The following is a 20,716-nucleotide window of genomic DNA, read 5'->3' as shown; positions in this document are numbered from 1 at the left end:
AGCCTTCAATCTCTCAAGATTCCTTCAATAATCATCTCCTTCAAGCTCCCAATTGAGATATAATCACTCCCACACGAAGGCTAAGGGTTTCAGGGTTTAGGGATGAATAATGAGGCTGAGAGTGGGCTGATATGTTCCTTATATAGGGCTCAACCCCGAGAATTAGGGTTTTCTCCACTCAGCGCCTACTCGCCGAGTCGGCTACTTAACACGCGACCCAGTCGCGACCCTACTCGCCGAGTCCATCCTTGGACTCGCCGAGTCACTATTTCACAACTTACCCCTATTTGCCCTTCAACTCTACTCCTGATATTTCGGGATGTTACAAATTCAAAAACTTTGAAACATTGATTCACAAAAATACATAACATCTATGTGAATATACCAGACATGGGATTTACCCCATTGTATATAGTAGTATAGGACCCACAGGTAGCTTGGGAGGCACTTGGTACTTCATAAGGGGATATTGATGCTCAAGTAACTTTATGAAAATACTCTTTTGAACTTAAACTATATGTGTACCCCTTATCTAATTTTTGGCTCCTTTGAATAAAATTAGCACAAATAAGTAGAAATACACATAACAAAATACATACCTATCATATAAAGACACTATGCTTCATAATAATTATGAAGGCACAAATTTGATGACATTGGTCCATTAAAATTAACACACACACACACACCTATTATTTACAGATAGAAAAACAAAAGCAAGAAACAATTATGTGTTTTAGTAAAATCAATAAAAATCTTCATCAAACAAAGAAAGTGTTCAAGATCTAACATTGTCGTAACTCATGAAAAAAGTGTAAAAAAAGCTTCATATCTTGTCACTCTAAAGACAGGTTATGATGTAATCATTTCCTTTATTATATTTGAAGCCCATCACCTGTACCAAGCTATCCCTAAACCTGAAAAATTAAAAGAAGGAAGTAAATAGTACTTGTTATAGGGTTATGTAAGAATACATTCAAAGAGTTATACTTAGGGCACACGAGAATTGTGCTAGATGGTAGGAGGAAGTTGTTCATGATTTAGTTAACCTTAGCTCACGATTCAAGCTCTTCTTCACCATTTAAGACCTGCTTCATCAATGCTTTTGGCACAAAAAATGCCAATCGCAAAAATAGAAGTGATTTCTCTCTAAGCAAATGTATGAACAATTTTAAAGAAGGAAGCAATGTCGGGAGAAAGAAAAAGTGGAGAGAGTTGAAGACTAACCCAACATGTACTTTTTCGGTGGGATCATAGGCAGTTTCTTGTTCATCGGAAGCGAGTAAGGGTTGATGTTGGTCGGAAAGCATATTCTTTAATCTTCAATTTGATCCTCTTGTCGACTGGTAGTGATCGCCCGAGTATAAGTTATGCATGCGAGAGAATGGAATAAAATGAAATTGAACTCTTATAGAGTACTAACTTGACACCACTAAGCAAAACCCACAATAATAATTTGGGGAAGAAGGCAACGTCAATAGAAACATGCAACAATAAATGAAATCAATTTAGGAGTAGGAGATCGCGAAGGGAAAGAAAAAAGGTATACTCGGGATCCAAAGGGTCACTCTTATATTCATTATCAAATAAACCCCGACACACAATTAAGTCGTGACGTATGCAGTTAATCACCGGTTGTGGAGGCTGAAGACGTATCGGGGAGGTTAAAGACGTACTGGGGAGGGGAAGTTGTTGGTTCCAACGCGGGAAGAACTGCCCTATAGCAACTGCAAATTATGGAGTTTAAGTGGCTGAGATTGAAAGTTAAGGGAGTTTGAATGGCTGAGATGTGTTGGGCGGTTACAAACTCGCCGTCAATGGTAGTATAAAGAATATTAAGGGATTTGACGTTTGAAAGGCAAATAAAAGGATTGATTGTTACCGAAACTAAAGCCTTGTAATTTAAAATGGAATTTCACATGATATTAATTAGGAAGTGTATTATAGTGACACATGACAAAACAAAACAATTTTTTTATTACTATAGAGAGATTTTATCTCTAAATAATAAAAAAAACAACTAGTATCTAATAATTATAACTCATGGTTTGTAACAAATATAAAAGGAATATTATGAAATTAAAATTAATTACTCAACACTATATTGTCATTTGCAGGGTCTCAGAATCATTCACAAAGATTTTGATTCTCTTCGTTTTGTTTCTCCATGTTTTTTACTTACATTTTCCTTGTCTTGTCTTGTTCTCGTACTTGGGATCATGCACTTTGTTGGCACTAAAAATGTTATTCAATCCACTAGTGCAACATAATGAATTACATCTTTTGAACCGGAATAAAAACGAGCTCATAACCATTACTTATGAACAATTCTCCTCAACTGAAGACGTACCTACTGTTACTAGAAGTCTAGTCTCTTTCAGACACAGTTTCGATCTACTACACATACACAGGAAAATAGATATTCGAAAAGATTTTCTCTTATGTTTGTAACCTTTGTGATGCGGTCGTTCTATCAATTGAAAGCAACAATGAAAGACATAACTGCTGACATCTACCTTCTATCTCATCTCAATAAGATTATCAGGTCTGTTACCGTTGTTTTATATTATCATCTCTACACTATGTGATCATCTTTTAAAATATTGTCAATAATTGACTATAGGTTGGTTTGGGTTGTTCTAATTTTACCTAATGGATTATGGTTCCGTATATCGTTTTATATATGTCCCAAGTTTGCAAATAAATATTGATTTTGCAGACGATCAAACAAATAGAGTCCATTAATATAAAAAAACTAATCAAATTTTCTTATTTTTATTTTACGGTCGAAATGTAAATGGCCTCATAAATGAAAATGGAACAAAAGGAAAATAGTCGAATAAACGAAGGACTGTTTGGGGAAGGAGTTTCAAAGGCTGTTCTTAAGAAATTCCCGCGTCTCCGAACTCCCACCGCCGGTGAATCTCAAAATGACGAGGTCGATTGTTTTTTGCCTCCTCATCTCCGCCTTCTCCCTCCTCGCACCACCGGTCACGGCGGAGATCAAATCCTTAAAAGTCGAATCAGACAATCGCCCCATGATCCTTTTTGAGAAGTTCGGATTCACGCACAGAGGATTCGCCTCCGTCGCCATCTCCTCCGTCTCCGTCACCTCTGACCTGTCACAAGCTGATCCCTCCCGCCTTGGTTTCTTCCTTCTCTCCGAAGGTTCGTTAAACCAAGTTCTTACCGAATTTAAGCGAAAACCTAATTTCTGTGTAGTCGATTCCAAATATATCTCCCTTCTTTTCACCTTCCAGGATCTATCTCCTCCGCCTCATTCCTCGCTCAATAAATCCTACCCAATTAACTACCCCGACGAGTACTCTCTCTTCTTCGCTAATTGCAACCGTGAATCCCTTGTTTCAATGAACGTCCGCACAGAGCTTTACAATACCGACGATGGCAACCACAGAGATTACTTATCCGCCGGCCAAACACAGCTCCCATCCTTTTACTTCCTTTTCTCCATCATTTACCTGTGTTTCCTAGTTCTCTGGATACTCGAATGCTTTAACAACAAAGGATCCGTTCACCGGATCCATTTCCTGATGGCCGTGTTGCTGATCCTGAAATCACTCAACTTACTATGTGCGGCGGAGGAGAAACATAAGGTAAAAGTTACAGGTACAGCCCATGGATGGGATGTGTTGTTCTACACGTTTCAGTTCTTGAAGGCGGTGCTTTTGTTCACCGTGATCGTGTTGATCGGTACTGGATGGTCGTTTCTGAAACCATTCTTGCAAGAAAAGGAGAAGAACGTGCTAATGATTGTGATCCCACTTCAGGTTTTAGCAAACATAGCTTCCACAGTAATTGGGGAAACTGGGCCATTCATTCAGAATTGGGTAACATGGAACCAATTGTTCTTGTTGGTAGATCTCATCTGTTGTTGCGCCATTCTTCTTCCTATCTTCTGGTCGATTAGTTTATTGAGGGAGACCTCGAAGACAGATGGAAAAGCTGCTACGAATTTGGCGAAGCTGACTCTTTTTAAGCAGTTTTATGTGTTGGTGATTGGATACTTGTATTTCACAAGACTGGTTGTTTATTCCCTGAAAACGATATCTTCTTATAAGTTCGAGTGGGTGGCTAATGGGGCGGAGGAAGTTGCTAGTGTTGCGTTTTATATAATCATGTTCTTCATGTTCAGGCCGATCGATAAGAACAAATACTTTCTTATTGATGGTGAAGAAGAGAAGGATGCCGAGAGGACCCTGCGGGAGGATGGGGACTTCCAGCTTGCTGTAGATAATTTGTAAATATTTTACCTTCATTTGTTTTGTTTTGTTTTTTTTTTTTTTTTTTTTTTTTTTTTTTTTTTGTAAATTTATCTCTCGCATAATTTGTAAATCATAGAAGAAAGCTACTTGTTCAACCTTACTTTTATTTATATATTTTTTAACTTAGAGTTAATTTATTCCAAATTATATTAAAATGGTTTGTGGTGACACATGTATAACATCAGGGCAAGATAAAAATTTTATGCCCTTTTTTATTTACTGTAAAATAGAGAATATATATATATATATATATATATATATATATATATATATATATATATATATATATATATATATATATATATATATATATATATATATATACACTAGGTTACAACCCGTGGAAACCACGGAGCAAAAGATTTGTAAAATTTTATTAAAGTAATAAGATATAAATTTTGTTTAGATTTTTATTAAAATAATTTCACACTAACAACCATCAAAATAATATTAAAAAATCTAAAACGTTATAAAAAAGGAAAACCAATTAACGAACAAAAAGAAAGTAAAAACCAAAACAAAATAAAAAGTCATAATAAACTAATATCATATCAGTGATATTAATTATCTGAAATCAACGATTAGGTGAGTAGTTTCACCCCTAGTCTTCTTCAATTTTGCCAAAAGATATAGAATTCACGTTTTCACTTGATTCATTTCCCTATGAATTTTTATCTTCCCATTTCAATAATCTGTATCCTATAATTTGATTAATTTCTAATTAACTACTTAAACTTTTAGTCCTTTTTTTAGGGCAATTGTTTCTTGATTCATCTTCTTTATAAGATTGTTTCTACAAAAAATAAAGTTATGTGTCATAAAAAATTCATACTACTTCCTCCTCCTCTGTAGTTCAAATGTAATCCATATGAAGTCACCAAATAGTATTTTAAAAGAAACCATCACAAATGTCTAAAATACAAACTAATAATTACAGAAAATAGATTAACTTGACAAAGTTTAGATCTTGTAAAATTGAAAGAGTTTAGAACCTGTAAACTGATTTTAAAACTTGCATACACAATCAACAACAAAAAAATAAAAAATAAAAAAACAAACTCAAAATCATACTACAAGCAAGGTTTTGAAAATCGGACCAGGAAAGTTCCTGGTTGAACTGGTCGAACCAGCCCGTCCAATTTTCCTAAAAATAGTTATATTTTGATCTCATATCATTTGCTTCACTTTTCAAAACTGAGAAAGTTATGTTGTCAAGACGGAGGAGCACATCAAGAAAAGTTATAAAATGTAGAAAATTGGTCAAACGTCATCCTGCAATAAAAAAAAAACTCATGAAATATTAAACACCACAACTTATCAGAAGAGGCAGTCGACAACTCCAACCAAGGTGATTTATCAGTACCAAGGAGAATATCCAGAAATAGCAACGAACTTTGTTCAACCCCAGTAAAATCCATAATACAGCTTACACTTCAATTTTAATATTCAAATTTTCTAATAAAGCCACTTTGATGAAGCCGTATGACATAAAAAATCTTATCATTTTCCTGCAATAAAGAAACAAATAGATATAAGGGTCTAATGCTAAAATCATTTATCTTGAAAAGCTACCTTACCATTTATTGGTGTTGCACCCCAATAACATATATTACAAATTTCTTGGACCTATGATGCATATCAAACTACATGTCAGAATATTTATGAGAGCCTTTTTTATCATTAGAAAGGTAAATTACCTTTGGAGCTTTCTTTACATGACCAAACTTTATCTGAGAAACCAAACTAACAATGTTTGCTAGAATATTCAAGATCTTTTAGGTTAATTCAATTGTATTGTAAAAAATTGTAAGTGCCTTTTTGCAAAATATCTTAATAATCGAATAAGATTAGATTTCCCAAATATCTGACATCATAATGTAAGCCAGAAAATTAACGCTTGATGCTAAATTTCCCAAAAACACATGAATCAAATATCTAAAAGCAATAATTCTCAAATTCTTATCAGAAAAACACATTAAATTCAAAACTTGTTATATTTGATAAAACCTGGTGATTTGGAACTCAAACTATCAGGGCTAGATTTAATATTAGTAAAAGAGAGAAAAAGAACCTTGAGAGGTGAGCAATATGCGAGTTCTTTTACTCTTGGTGTTTGTTTCTGATGACTATTCCCATTTCCATTCCATACTACATTTTCTTTTTCCGTATATACTGTCACAACTGGAAATTTTGTGTCATGTAATCTATACACTCAAGCTAATGTGAATCAAAAGCTTAAGAACATGTGTAACACCTATGATTATGACTTCAAAAACTTCAAGTAAATACATCATACAAGTACTACAAATAGACTATCATGGGCTTAGAACCCTCATTGGGCTCTAATTGGACCCACACTAAATTATTTCAACATTTTGGGCCACATTGGGCCTAGAATGAAATAAATTAATGACTATGAACCATAATTAACCTAATTTGACCCTAACAAGTCATAAAAATCACCTTTATATTTATTTGGACCAAAAATCACTCAATTTAACCATGAAAATTGGGCTTAAGCATTTATGGCCCAAACATCCTCTTTTCCCCCACCATTCTCGGCCCAAGCCCAAATAAAAGGGAGGAGTTGACTTCTTGCATGACACATCATCTTTGTATGGAGGATATCTAAGCATTACCCTTCAAACATCCATGCATTCTCATTCTTCCATGCAAACATCACCTCAAGGTCTTTTCTTCTCTCCCTCCCTCTTCCTTCTTGATTCGGCCGAGAGTAACCCACACACACACACTTCACAAACTCTCTCCAAATTACTCAAGAAATCATCCTCCCACTCCATTCAAAAGTCTCGAAAATTTGGCTTGAAGCATAAGAATCATCCTAAAGAAATTCACCATCTAAGGTAAGTTAATGTTTAACTTATGATCTAACTCCCTCTACTTCATTAAAATCTCTTCTAAATTCATTCATTTTTGTGATCTTGCATCCTAGAGGTCGAAATCTTCACCAAAGGGTGCTTAGGCCAAAAATCACTTCATTTTCCTTCCATTTTCTTTGCAAAACCGAGCCCCCACACCCAAGGTGAGCTTCATACCCCCTATTTTCTGTTTTTATGAGTTTTGTGGGGGGGGGGGGGGAATACAAGTGAAGGTGTAGATCTATATGTGTTTTGTATGCCTTGTATGATTTCCATGCTTACATGTATGCTTTTGTGTGCTAAAATGTTGGATCTAGCCATAAAACCCCTCAAAACCGAGATATATCTTATGTTAAATGATTTTTGCATCAAATATGTTTCTACATACAAAGTGTTTCAAGAAAAATGGCTAAGTAGTTTAGTAACAATCTTCTTTGGGCTAAAAACACAAATTTTGGGCCTAAAATGTGAAAAATACAAAATCAAGGGTCCAAATTGACATATCACGAATTCTGATGGATGAGGTGTGCCAAAACAGTTTCAATAAAACAAATTCTGGAAATTTACTCATTTAGAGGATTAAAAACATAAATTTCAAGCTTAATGGGCTAAAAATGACATTTTCGGCCCAATGAGGCCCATTATGCGAATTTTTCTGTTTTGGAGAGCCAAAACTGTGATTTTCTGTAAAACAGTGGACCATAAGTGATCCAAGTCCTTTTCAAAGGTTTAAAATGCTTTTTAAATTTAAAAAGGACCAAAGTTGCAAAAATTTCACAATTTGGGCCAAAATTGTCAAAATTGCGAAAAGAAGGGGTTATAACCGAGAAAACTGAAATTCCAGGGACTTAAGCTGTTTTCTATGAAAAATATGCTGAAAAATATTTATTTCAATAATTTTTGGTGTTAAAATGTCAAGAAAATTGATTTAAGGACCAAACCGGAAAGTATTTAAATTAAAGGGTTGAAAAAGTAAATTTTACAAACAAGGAGGGGCTGAAAACAGAAAATTTTCAAGACTAGTTCAATGCATGCAATTTGACCAAATAATGGTACCGCGACTATCGACGAAATACAATACACTACAATACCAAAATCGTTGTAAAACGAATTGGTTCGGTCTCGGACCAATGAAAATCCGAAACTACTAACATGGCGACACTACGATACATACAAATAATGTTTGGGAACTTAACTTACATACGAGTGTGCACAGACGTCTACGCACCATCTTTGGGCCCCAAAAGTGTAAAATCTTGTTTGTTGGGCCTAGCTAGCCCAATGACCTGATCTTAAGGCCCGAAGACATATTTTTTCTACGAAGTGTTGGGTTTCACCGACTTGGCACAACGTAGAGGGACTTTCAATGGCTCGTATACCACTGGTCCCCAAGGGTCCTTTGGTATTGCTAGTAAAGTCTACATATTTTTGCGAGGCGGGTCGGGGACCCCTCGTACACATTTTATCCCCAACCGGCTAATAGAGTTATCGAGGCCTTCGTGTCCTCTTTCTCTTCGGATGTGGGACGACACGTAGTCAGGGCGGCTGGATAACGTGATTAGTACGGACGACGCCTTCGGGATCGTTAGTATTGCTATAAACTGGGCGTTTGTGTAATGCGGGTTTGTAGTAATTAATCATGCTCAAAAATAATCCAACGTCGCCTGGGAATGAGACTACTATTTTTGTAATGGTTTCAACGCAACTTAATGGATTTCAAAGGATTAGGAAAACATCGGGTTTTCCTAGGTTTTTCAATACATATCGGATTCGAAATGCATACAATTTTAGTGAACAATTGTTACAAGTATAGAAACAAACAAGCATACTTATGGATCTTCACAACCGTTTTCAAAAGCTTCTCTTTTCAGAAAATATCGGATTTTCTGGTGGTTTTCAAACGATACGAAACATTGTTTCTCAAATACAACTTATGAACTCACCAACATACCATATGTTGACGTTTTTCAAAATACTTGTATTCTCAGGGAACCCTTGAATCAAAAGAAATCATATTCAGTGATGGCTTGCAGTTTGTTTATGTACGAGTCGAACAATTTATTTTTGGGAATGTAATATTTAAACAGTGTATGTCATGTAAACGCTACTGGTTGTACTATATTAATGAATGGTGACGAATGTTGTTATGTTTCATATATATTCAATGTTATGGTATACAATTGAGTCACAACAGCCCCCGGACGTTTCCGCCGTCTGGTTCGGGGGTGTGACATATACACAAGGTAAACATATTGTGAGTAGGGAAACTTTAACCTGATGGGCATGATGGAGAGGAGGACGTCATTAAAACTAGATTCAAGAATCGAGAGCATAGATTAGGGATTTTCGAGGTATATCTCCATATGCGAGAGAGACAGAGAGAAAGAAATAGCATTGGATAAATTGAAGAATATAAACACTAATTTGTAGAAGAAGAGCGTGAAGATAAGGGGGTGATAACTGAATTTTTCAAATTACTAATCTAATCTCCTCAAATCACGCACGAAATTGTAGATAAAGCAAATTTAAAAAAAATCAAAAGATGTTTTAAGATCAAAATTGAGCAAGCCCGTATTTCGTTCCCTCGAATCCCTCAATTCACGGCTCCAATCAATTTGTTGCAAGTTTAACGGGATTGATTACGAAACTTTATGAAGATTATAAGGCTGACCGATTTGAAGGTGTAAAAGGGTAGTTTAGTAATTGCACTTGAAGGGAAATGAGCGGGAAAATAAGCTTAAAGGAGGCTAAGCAAATGACACGTAGCGAAAATGGTACTCTTTTATTAGATTAGGGGATATATATATATATATATATATATATATATATATATATATATATATATATATATATATATATATATATATATATATATATATATAAAGTTTATAATCAAACAAATAATATAAACAAAAATCTACAAAAATCATCTAAAACAATGTCTTCGTGTATTTTTTGAATCGAACATCTCTTATTTTACAATAATCCATATTTTGTAACAAAATCACTTTCCATACTTAAAACTGTTAATTCATTCAATATTTTTGAGTCATGGTACTTCAGAGATATGTTTTGAACGGATGACCAAGAACTTTCACAATTGTGTGCTTCATCACACAACATTTCTGCAAAATTTGTATAAGAAAACAGAACTAAAACTCGAAGTTCAACAAATAATTAAATGTCTTTATGCCTCCGATTCACATAAAAAAACAAGAACACAAAAGTTTAAAAGATAAAAATAAAAAAATCTACCTAAATCAATGAAAAGAAGTCATAAATCATAAACAAATAAGAAAAAAACTAACTATTATAACAACAATGAAATAAACTTATAATTTCTGCCTCTAAAAGTCCATATAATAAAACAAACAGGAAAATAACTCATAAATTAAATAAATAATTAAATGTCTTAATGCCTCCTATTCACATAAAAAAATAAGAATACAAAAGTTTAGAACACAAATTAAAAAAAAAAAAAAAAAAAAAAAGACAAGGAGAAGGCAATAGCCTTGGATTCAAACAGAGAAGAAATCAAAACCTTATTAGTCATCGGAGATAGTAAACTTTTATATCAAGCAAATCAGTATACCACATATACAAAACAACAACAAATTTTGACTTAGAAGTTGAAGCTCAAACAGAAGAGAAATCTTTGAAAATTTTAACTCTTTTAACTGTACTCAAATCCAATAGGTAAAGATAAAAGAAATCCACCCAAATCAATGAAAAGAAATCATAAATCACAAAAAATAATGACTGAAAAAAAAAAAAAAAAACTCACCCAAATTCGTTGTCCTCTTACTTTAGGAGAAGGCAACATATTTCCTTGTTGATTGTCTTCTTACTTAGAACTCGGAAGTCCGAACTCAGCTATTGTGAGAGTAAAACTTGAAAAAAAAATTGAACTCTAAACATCAGGTTTAGATCGATTGAATGCGAAACAGGTTTTGAGATATTGAGAAAATAGAAATCAGATATTTAGTTGATTTTTGAAATTGAAACTCTAAAAAAATAGAACGTGACATAATGTTTAGATGATCGATTGAATACCGATTTGCTAGTTAAGAAGACGACTCCTCGGTCTTCGCATAACACTCGATTTTCAATTTTCAATTTTCAAGGATATCAGGCTGCACGGTGTGGTGCAGTTTGAGACCGCACCTGGGTGCCACCTCAGCAGGGAACACCGCCCCAGGGTGCGGTTTCTTGCCATTGAGACCGCAGTGCGGCCTTTGAAGACCGCGAAATGTGATTGGTTGGTCAAAAATCTGACCGTTAAATGCAATTTCGTTGTTTTTTTTTTTTTTTTTTCCTTTTGCTTTTTCTTTCCTTCCTATATATATACACATATCAAATTTAATTTTTTTTCACAACATAATCTTCTCTCTCAATTTTTTTTTTTTTTTTTTTTTTTTTTTTTTTTTTTTTTAAAATCACCACTCTCCAAAAAATGTCATCTTCTGAAGAATTTCAGACTATTTTTGATACCGCTATTGCGTGTGTTCAAATGGCGGAACAAACATACAACGTTGTATGTAACAACGCAGCTGCAAGTTCTTAATGTTTCCTTTAATTATTTTATTTATTTATGTTTTTTAAGTTTCTAGGGTTTTTTAAATGTCATGTGTGTGGTTTTTTTTTGGTAACGCAATGTACTGTTTCTATTTTTTTTTTATTTTCAAGTAATGAAGAATTATGTTTTTTTTTATTAAAATAGAAGGTATATTAAATTAAATTAGTTAAAAAAAAGAAGTTTTATTAAATTAAAATACTTAAAAAAAAACAAAAAAATAAAAGAAATGAAAAGTGTGGCAAGAAACCACACTTGAGTGGTAAAAAGTGACATGGCGCTGATGTGGCGGGGGAGGGAGTGCGGTTTCGGTGGCACCACTCCCTCCAGTCTCAGCGAATACCGATTTGATCGATTGCAATTCTCAAGAGTTCACGCTTCAGTTATATGGCGAAAGCTTCTCCGACTTTGTTGATTTCTTCTTGCACTGGGCTTAATGTTGGGCCAACATAACATATCTAGTTTATACATATTCAACAAAAATTATGCCCTCGTTTTTTTGATGCTCTGGCCTTGGCCCAACTCGCCCATGTATAGGGCCCGACCTGTATAACATTAACATCTCCCATGCAACTCACTTGATAAAAAATCATAATCATGGTGGTGAAAAACATGTTTAACTTGTACAAACATGGAATGGTGATCTTTTGTAAACATGTTCAATTCATGAAATTATGTTTTTTATTTTATTTTATTTTATTTTATTTTATAAAGACGTATGCATGTTCTAACAAAATAAGAGTTTGATGCTATAGTTAAAAAAAACTTGGTATTTTTTTGCAACATTCCTTATATATTACATGTGTCTATTTTATATCAACAATAAAATAAAATATGTTGATTTTTATTATGTCATCAAAATTCAAATTCTCAATTTCTCATTTTAACCATTGCCTAATGTTGTTACGTGTGTACGCTCGATGTTAACATGAGATTCTGGCTATGTTTGACAAACTAGCTGATGGTTGAAAAGCTAGTTGTTAAATAAAAAGCTAGTTGATAAAAAATAACGTTTGATAAAACTAGCTGGAATATATAAAATTACATAAAATGACATGTAACAGTATGTGTTTCTATAATTAGTTAAGGGGTGTATTTGGAAATTTTTTAAAAAGCTAACAGAAAGCTAGTCTAAGTAGCTTTTCAAAAAGCTAGCTTATAAGTTAGCTTATAAGCTACTTTTTGGCTTACCAAACACGACAACATAATAAAATTCGAAATATAACCTAGCTTATCAGCTAGCTGTGACGCACCAAACATAGCCTCTATGCATGATGTTTTAATAAAACTAGTATTGTGTCGCCACCATCCCCATCTAGGGGTAGCAAATCGTGCTATCGTTTTGTGTTTCTGTCTAATACGACACGACAACACAATGTTTTATGTAACACAAACACGACACGACACGATGTCGTGTTTTTTTTAACTGACACGAAAACGAACAAATTAAAAAACAACAAACACGACATGACACAAAAAATATAACATATACTAATGCTAGTTTATTTAATGAATACTTTATCAAATATAACACGACAAACACGAAAAACATAATAAAGAACTGCTAAATCCTATCAAGTTCGTGTCGAATTTTAAACACGAACGAACGCGACACGACATCATGTTTTTTTACAGTTAACACGAACACAAATTCAAATTTCAGTTTCGTTCAAATTTCGTGTCATTACATAAATTGTCATCCCTACCCCCATCCACACTATCCTATGATTGGATCAAGACAATTCAATATTAAATTAAACGCGGAAGTTTTTTTGGAAAAAAAAAACTTATTGACAAACGGATAGATGAATCAAACAAAAAATTGATTATTGATTTCATTTACAAATCATAAAAGTTTAATACATATCGATCGAAGACAATCAGACAACAAGCTGATCAAAATATTAAAGTTTTTACATTGTTAATACTGTAATAAAAAATAAAATGTTATGATAAAAAACTAAAAATCAAAAATTAAAGACAAAATTGCAAAAATGGTCCCTGTGGTATGCAAAATTTTGGGGTTTTAGTCCAAACCACGAGTTTTTTGGAACCATAGTCCTTTTGGAGTGGTTTCTATGTGGTTTTGGTCCCTGGACTTAACTCCCGTTAAGTTGGAACTGTTAAGCCCCCTCACGTGCCTCACACGTGAGGGTAATTTCGTCATTTCATGTCAGGGACCATTTTTGCATAAACGGTTTTTTGGATTAATTGACATTTACCCCTCATTTACTTTCCCCAACACTCGTCAACTCCCCAACTCCCTCCTTCTTGCTTCTGCTCCATTGAACCTGCAAAAAACCCTCGTTGCTTATCTAAACAAGATAATCGACACTACACATATAAGGGCATACGTTTAATAGGAAATGGTGTTTGTAATGTGGCATATCAGACCAAAACACGAAGTTGTTGATGTATCAACTGTATATGGTAAGCTGCTCTGTTTTCTTTAACTTTTATACTTTGCATTTTCTTATTGATTTAGAACAAAAAAATGCAAAATTTTAACTTTGTTAATATGTATAATTTTGATTTTTAGCTGGTGCACCCACATGGTTTAGTATTAAGCTTCATCACGGTGGGAAATTTACTAAATTACCTGATATAAAGTACATTGGAGGTGAAGTGCGTTATGTTGATTATGTGGACATTGATGAGTTTTCTGTGCATGAACTTGATGCCATAATGCTTGACCTAGGTTACCCAGACCCACAGAATTCTGAATTCGCTGATGAATCCCCAGTTATATACTACCATTTTAGGATACCCAATGGTGACTTTCAATTTGGTCTTAGAGCTTTAGGGAATGATCAGGATGTGATCAACCTTTCTAAATATATTGCACATAACAAGCTGATTGAGGTGTACACAGAGCATGGAAAGACAAATTTATTGACTTACTTCATGTCACCAAATGCAAAGGGTAAAGTTTTCATTGAGGAATTACCAGAAAATGATGATCAAGGGGCTGAAGTTGAGGGTCAAGTTCATGCAGATTCTCCAATGAAAAATGTGAACCATGGTAATGGTGAGCCTATTGGTGAGTTCATGTCTCTGATTCTTTTTGGGAGTAAGAATGATAGTTTCTCACCAGAGTATAGAAGGGGTAGGGTTGGGAATTCCAAAATAGGTGAAAGTTCTTGTAGCAATAGGCTTAATTTAGATTATATTGATGAGGTTGTTCACATTTCAAAGGAAAAGAACGATGATCTGGATGGTTCAACTAATGTTCAGGAGGCAGCAACTTGTGTTCATATTGATGAGATGGATGGTGTTAGGGAGGCTGCAAATGTTGTTCAAGAGGCATCAACTTTTGATGAAGAAGGCTACAACACCCCCCTGTTAATAATGCTGATGAACAATTGAATGAGTTATTTGATAACCTTATGGAAAATTTGATTGGGAGTGATGATGATAATGCAGAGTATGAAGGGGATGGAGAATCTGAAGAGGGTAATCAAGAGTATGAAGAGGATGATGAATCTCAAGAAAGTGATCCAAATTTTGAAGAGTATGATGAATCTGAAAATAGTGATCCAGAGTATGAAGAAGATGAGAGACAAATAGAAGATGAAGATCATATGGATGACATAATGGATGTTGACAACAATATACAGGATGTGGATGTGGACATGGGAGATTTCACTCTCAATGTTGAAAGTGATGTGGAAGGTGGGCATGAACCTGAAGATATGGAAGTGATTAACAATGAGGAATTTGAATCTTTGGATGAAGGATCCGACCAAGACAGAGAGAGAAGAGCTCTTATCAAGAATTTGAGAAAAGAAAAAAGGTGCAGTCTTGGGGTAGTACATAAACAATCTTTTTCAGTTGGAGATAAATTTAATAGTAAAAAAGAATTAAATGAGGCAATTGATATGCATGCACTAGAATCAAGAAGGAATCTTTTCTTTAAAAAAATGACAATGTAAGGCTTAGGGCACAGTGTAGAGGTGTTGTACCTGTCACCAATAAAGGCCAAGTGGGTAGTCAAGCTACCACTTCAAAAAGAAAGGGTAAAGAATTAAAGACACAAAAAGTAACATGTAACAACTCAAATTTCAAAACAAAATTTTCTTTTTATAAATAGAGTAATTTCATTCAAAACAAGGCATAAATAGTTTAAGTATTCTGTCAAATACAAATAGTCAAAAACCCAAGATCATAAAAGCATTCTTCAGTGTGTATCGATCACGTCGGCGCCTTCCCACGGTCCTCGCTAGTACCTGAAACACATACATAACCACTGTAAGCATAAATGCTTAGTGAGTCCCCCAATATACACTTACGCACATACGCCTTTCCAGGCCCTGACCTTCCGGTCCTCAACACAACACCTTCCGGCCCATAACGTAATCGCCTTCCGGCCCATAACATATTGCCTTCCGGCCCACATAACATACATAGCACACATATAACAAATAACTTACCACATATAGCATACATATCACATATCATATCTGACCTTCCGGTCACAAGTCAAACCCTTCCGGGTACAGTGTAGTGAGAAGACTCACCTCGTAAATGCTGAAAGCTAGCAATTCCTGAAATCACTCGTGCACAATCCGACGAGCTACAACCTCCCTATAACATCACATATCTCTCATTAACACTTATATCTTCTAAGTGTGACTATCCCTAAGAAGTCAGACTTAGGTCAACTCTGGTCAACGGTCAACGGTCAACTCGACCGGACTCGGCGAGTGCCATGGCGACTCGGCGAGTCTAGACATTCTCCAACTCTCTGAGAGTCCCTATCTACTTGTCGAGTATCCTCCTTGACCCGACGAGTTACTCCTGGAAGAATCGCGGGGCCACCCCGACTCCACTCGCTGAGTCTGAAGAACAGCTCGACGAGTTCCAGTAAATCTCCAAGCTACTCGCCGAGTCTGTTCATCGGACTCGGCGAGTCCATGCCATGCAGTCGATCAAACTGCTTCCTGAGATAAGTTTCGTCCCGAAATACACAAGCATGGGACCTTCTGGACCTCTAAAGGTCCTAATACAGGGTTATAGTCGTTGGGTAACAAGGTACTAATTCATCTAATCACCAAATGGGTTCCATAAACCCTAAATCCATGCACACATCAACATAACAGAAAGAATCCGAAATATTACCTGAAATATGCACTCTCTGTGTCCCCAAACCGCAGAACTCGAATCCCTTGCTGTTCCTTTAGCCAAAGCTCTTCTCCTCCTTGCACAACAATTTCTTCAAAGCCCTAATATCCTTCAATCTTGCTCTAGATGCCCACAACCGTTTAGGGTTCTTCTCAGTCGACTAAAGACGGACAATGACGGCCTATAAGTGCATTATATACGACCCAAACCTGAACGGTTAGGGTTTTCGCTAAACAGCGTAGACTCGCCGACTCCATATCGGACTCGTCGAGTCTAGTCGCGAACCCGCGACCAAGTCTGCGATCCTACTCGGCGAGTCTAGGCTCCAACTCGCCGAGTCCCCTCTTAACTCACCCCAAAAACATAATTTAACAATACCTGAGATTCCGGGTTGTTACAACTCTCCCCCACTTGGATTAGACTTCGCCCTCGAAGTCTCACTCTGAAAATAGTTCCGGATGTTGCTCCCGCATCTCACGTTCCGGCTCCCAAGTCATTTCCGACCCCTTACGGTGTTGCCACTGGACCAACACCAGAGGTACTTCCTTGTTCCTCAGAACCTTGCTCTTCCGATCCCTGATGGCCACTGGTCTCTCGGCATAATTCAGGCTCGCATCCACCTGAATATCCTCCAATGGAACCACTGCCGACTCATCGGCTATGCACTTCCTCAATTGCGACACATGAAAAGTGTCGTGGATCTGTCCCAACTCCGCTGGCAACTCCAACCGATAGGCTACCCGGCCTATCCTTGCAATCACACGAAATGGCCCAATATACCGAGGCCCCAACTTGCCCCTCTTCCTGAATCGAATCACTCCTTTCCAAGGAGAAACCTTCAGGAGAACGAAGTCGCCGACTTGAAACTCAAGCTCGGATCGGCGCCTGTCTGCATAACTCTTCTGTCGGCTCTGGGCGGTCAATAACCTCCGTCTAACTTGCTGAATCTGCTCTGTCGTCTGAAGCACGATCTCTGTGCTGCCCATCACTCTCTGTCCCACCTCTCCCCAGCAAATGGGGGTCCGACATCTCCTACCTTACAACAGCTCAAAAGGTGGCATACCAATGCTCGAATGATGGCTGTTGTTGTAGGAAAACTCTGCCAATGGTAAATACGCATCCCAACTACCCCCGAAGTCTAACACACACGCCCGGAGCATGTCCTCCAGCGTCTGAATCGTCCGCTCGCTCTGACCGTCTGTCTGGGGATGGTATGCGGTACTAAAATGCAATTTAGTACCCAGCTCCTCATGGAACTTCTTCCAGAATCTGGAAGTGAAGCGCACATCACGGTCTGAAACAATCGAGATCGGTACTCCATGCCGAGATACCACTTCTCTCACATATATCTCTGCCAACTTCTCCGCTGAAGAACTCTCGCTGATGGCAAGGAAGTGTGCACTCTTCGTCAACCTATCCACAATCACCCAAATTGCATCAACTCCCCTGGCAGTCCTCGGCAATTTGGTGATGAAATCCATAGTGATTTGTTCCCACTTCCACTCGGGGATCTCCAATGGCTGTAACTTGCCATGCGGTCTCTGGTGCTCGGCCTTGACCCTACGGCAGGTCAAGCACCTCTCAACGAACCATGCGACGTCCCTCTTCATACAGGGCCACCAATACTCTTTCCTCAAGTCCAAATACATCTTCGTAGCACCAGGATGGATCGAAAATTTCGATCTATGAGCCTCTTCCATCAAAGTAATATGCGTACCGCCCACAAACGGTACCCAAATCCGACCCTGAAACGTCATAAGCCCTCGCCCATCCTTAACGAACTCTGAAATTAACCCCACAACCCGCTCTTTCTTCTGCATTTCTGGTCGCACAGCTTCGGTCTGCGCCACACGAATAGCATCCAATACTGGAGTCATCACAGTCAGTCTCAAGCACACATCTCGCAATGGAGTGCTCTCCGCCCTGCGGCTCAACGCGTCGGGTACCACATTAGCCTTACCTGGGTGGTACAGGATCTCACAATCATAATCCTTGACCACATCCAACCACCTCCTCTGACGCATATTTAGGTTGGGCTGATCGATCAAATACTTCAAGCTCTTATGGTCCGTATATATTATACATCGAACCCCATACAGGTAGTGACGCCAAATCTTGAGAGCGAACACTACTGCTCCCAACTCTAAATCATGCGTGGGGTATCTCGCCTCATGAGGCTTCAGCTGCCTCGACGCGTAAGCTATCACATGACCCCTCTGCATCAACACTGCACCCAGTCCCGAAATCGATGCGTCGCAATATACCACAAAATCCTCCATCCCTTCTGGGAGAGCTAATACCGGGGCTTCGCACAACCTCTGGCGAAGTGTCTCAAAGGAGGTCTGCTGCTCGGGCCCCCATGAGAATGCAACACCCTTCCGGGTCAATCTGGTGAGCGGCACTGCGATCTTGGAGAAATCCTTAATGAATCTCCGATAATACCCTGCCAACCCAAGGAAGCTCCTGATCTCAGAGGGTGACTTCGGCACCTCCCAACTCATCACCGCCTCAACCTTGGCCGGATCGACCAATATCCCTTTCTGATTAACAACGTGTCCTAGAAATTGGACCTCCCGCAACCAGAAGTCACATTTGAAGAACTTTGCATAAAGCTTCTCCGACCTCAATACCTCAAGGACCTCCCTCAAATGTTCCTCATGCCGCTCTCTAGATCTCGAATACACCAGAATGTCGTCGATAAATACAATCACTGACCGATCCAACATCGGTCTGCATACCCTGTTCATGAGATCCATGAACACAGCCGGGGCATTGGTGAGTCCGAAAGGCATCACCACAAACTCATAATGCCCATATCGCGTCCTAAACGCTGTCTTATGGACATCCTCATCCCGCACTCTCACCTGATGGTACCCTGACCTCAGATCGATCTTGGAAAACCAAGATGCTCCCTGCAACTGATCGAATAAATCATCGATCCTCGGCAACGGGTAACGGTTCTTGACCGTCAACTTGTTCAACTCCCGGTAATCAATGCACATCCGGTGTGAACCATCCTTCTTCTTGACAAACAGAATAGGTGCTCCCCATGGCGAGCTGCTCGGCCGAATGAATCCCTTCCCCAGCAACTCCTGGAGCTGCGAGGACAACTCTTGCATCTCTGGAGGTGCAAGACGATAAGGCACTTTAGCAATAGGCGCGGCCCCCGGAACCAGATCGATACCAAACTCTACTTGCCTCACAGGAGGGACTCCCGGCAGCTCCTCGGGGAAAACATCTGGAAACTCACGCACCACAGGGACCTCCTCAACTGACTTCGGTCTCTCGGAAACCACCCGCGTATCCATCACATACGCTACAAAACCCTTACAGCCCTGCTGTAGACACTGCCTCGCCCTAGCGGCCGAACAAAAAGCTGATCCCGAACGGGTACCCTCGCCGTACACCGAAAGAACTCCCCCACTATGGTCTCGTATGGTCACCAACTGACGCTCGCAGTCGATGACAGCGCCGAATCGGCTCAACCAGTACATGCCTACGATGACACAGACATCACCCATCGCAATAGGAATCAGGTCAATCGGAAATTCGACCCCGAAAATCTCTAGCACGCATCCCCGAAGAACCTCCGTGGCACAAATCACTTTCTCGTCAGCTATAGAAACTCTCAAAGGTCGACTCAACGACTCACGACTAGCGCTGATATGCTGACTAAAGGCTAAGGACACAAAGGACCTACTCGCACCCGAGTCAAATAACACTAAGGCAGGCACAGAGTTCACAAGGAAAGTACCTACGCATATAATAACATAAGCATAACATCTCGACATTAAAATAAATACATGAATTACAACATACCTGCCACGACATCGGGCGTAGCGCGGACCTCCTCCGCAGTC

General features: G+C 37.9%; 2 protein-coding genes across 2 annotated transcripts; both read left to right on the top strand.

Moving 5' to 3' along the window:
• Positions 1 to 2,735: 2,735 nt before the first annotated feature.
• On the top strand, positions 2,736 to 4,504 carry LOC111911689 (protein CANDIDATE G-PROTEIN COUPLED RECEPTOR 7). The gene has a single exon (XM_023907442.3). It carries the CDS (start codon positions 2,931 to 2,933, stop codon positions 4,260 to 4,262), a length of 1,332 nt encoding a protein of 443 aa, XP_023763210.1. The 5' UTR covers positions 2,736 to 2,930; the 3' UTR covers positions 4,263 to 4,504.
• A 9,608-nt stretch (positions 4,505 to 14,112) lies between these two features.
• Positions 14,113 to 15,101, top strand: LOC128132112 (uncharacterized). Its single transcript, XM_052768156.1, has 2 exons — positions 14,113 to 14,165; positions 14,275 to 15,101. The coding sequence occupies exons 1-2, from the start codon at positions 14,114 to 14,116 to the stop codon at positions 15,099 to 15,101; spliced, it is 879 nt and encodes a 292-aa protein (XP_052624116.1). The 5' UTR covers position 14,113.
• The last annotated feature ends 5,615 nt before the right edge of the window (positions 15,102 to 20,716 follow it).

This window comes from Lactuca sativa, chromosome 2 (assembly GCF_002870075.4).
Source record: "Lactuca sativa cultivar Salinas chromosome 2, Lsat_Salinas_v11, whole genome shotgun sequence".
Classification (NCBI taxonomy): Eukaryota; Viridiplantae; Streptophyta; class Magnoliopsida; order Asterales; family Asteraceae; genus Lactuca; species Lactuca sativa.
Note: the sequence above shows the minus strand (reverse complement) of the source record. Positions and strands in the feature narration are given on the sequence as shown.

Bases quoted from the DNA above. Each gene is read 5' to 3' on its own strand.
- LOC128132112 (XM_052768156.1), top strand. From the start codon at position 14,114: ATGTGGCATATCAGACCAAAACACGAAGTTGTTGATGTATCAACTGTA. The intron at 14,166-14,274 runs GTAAGCTGCTCT...TTTGATTTTTAG, and splicing joins TGATGTATCAACTGTATATG to CTGGTGCACCCACATGGTTT.
- LOC111911689 (XM_023907442.3), top strand. From the start codon at position 2,931: ATGACGAGGTCGATTGTTTTTTGCCTCCTCATCTCCGCCTTCTCCCTC.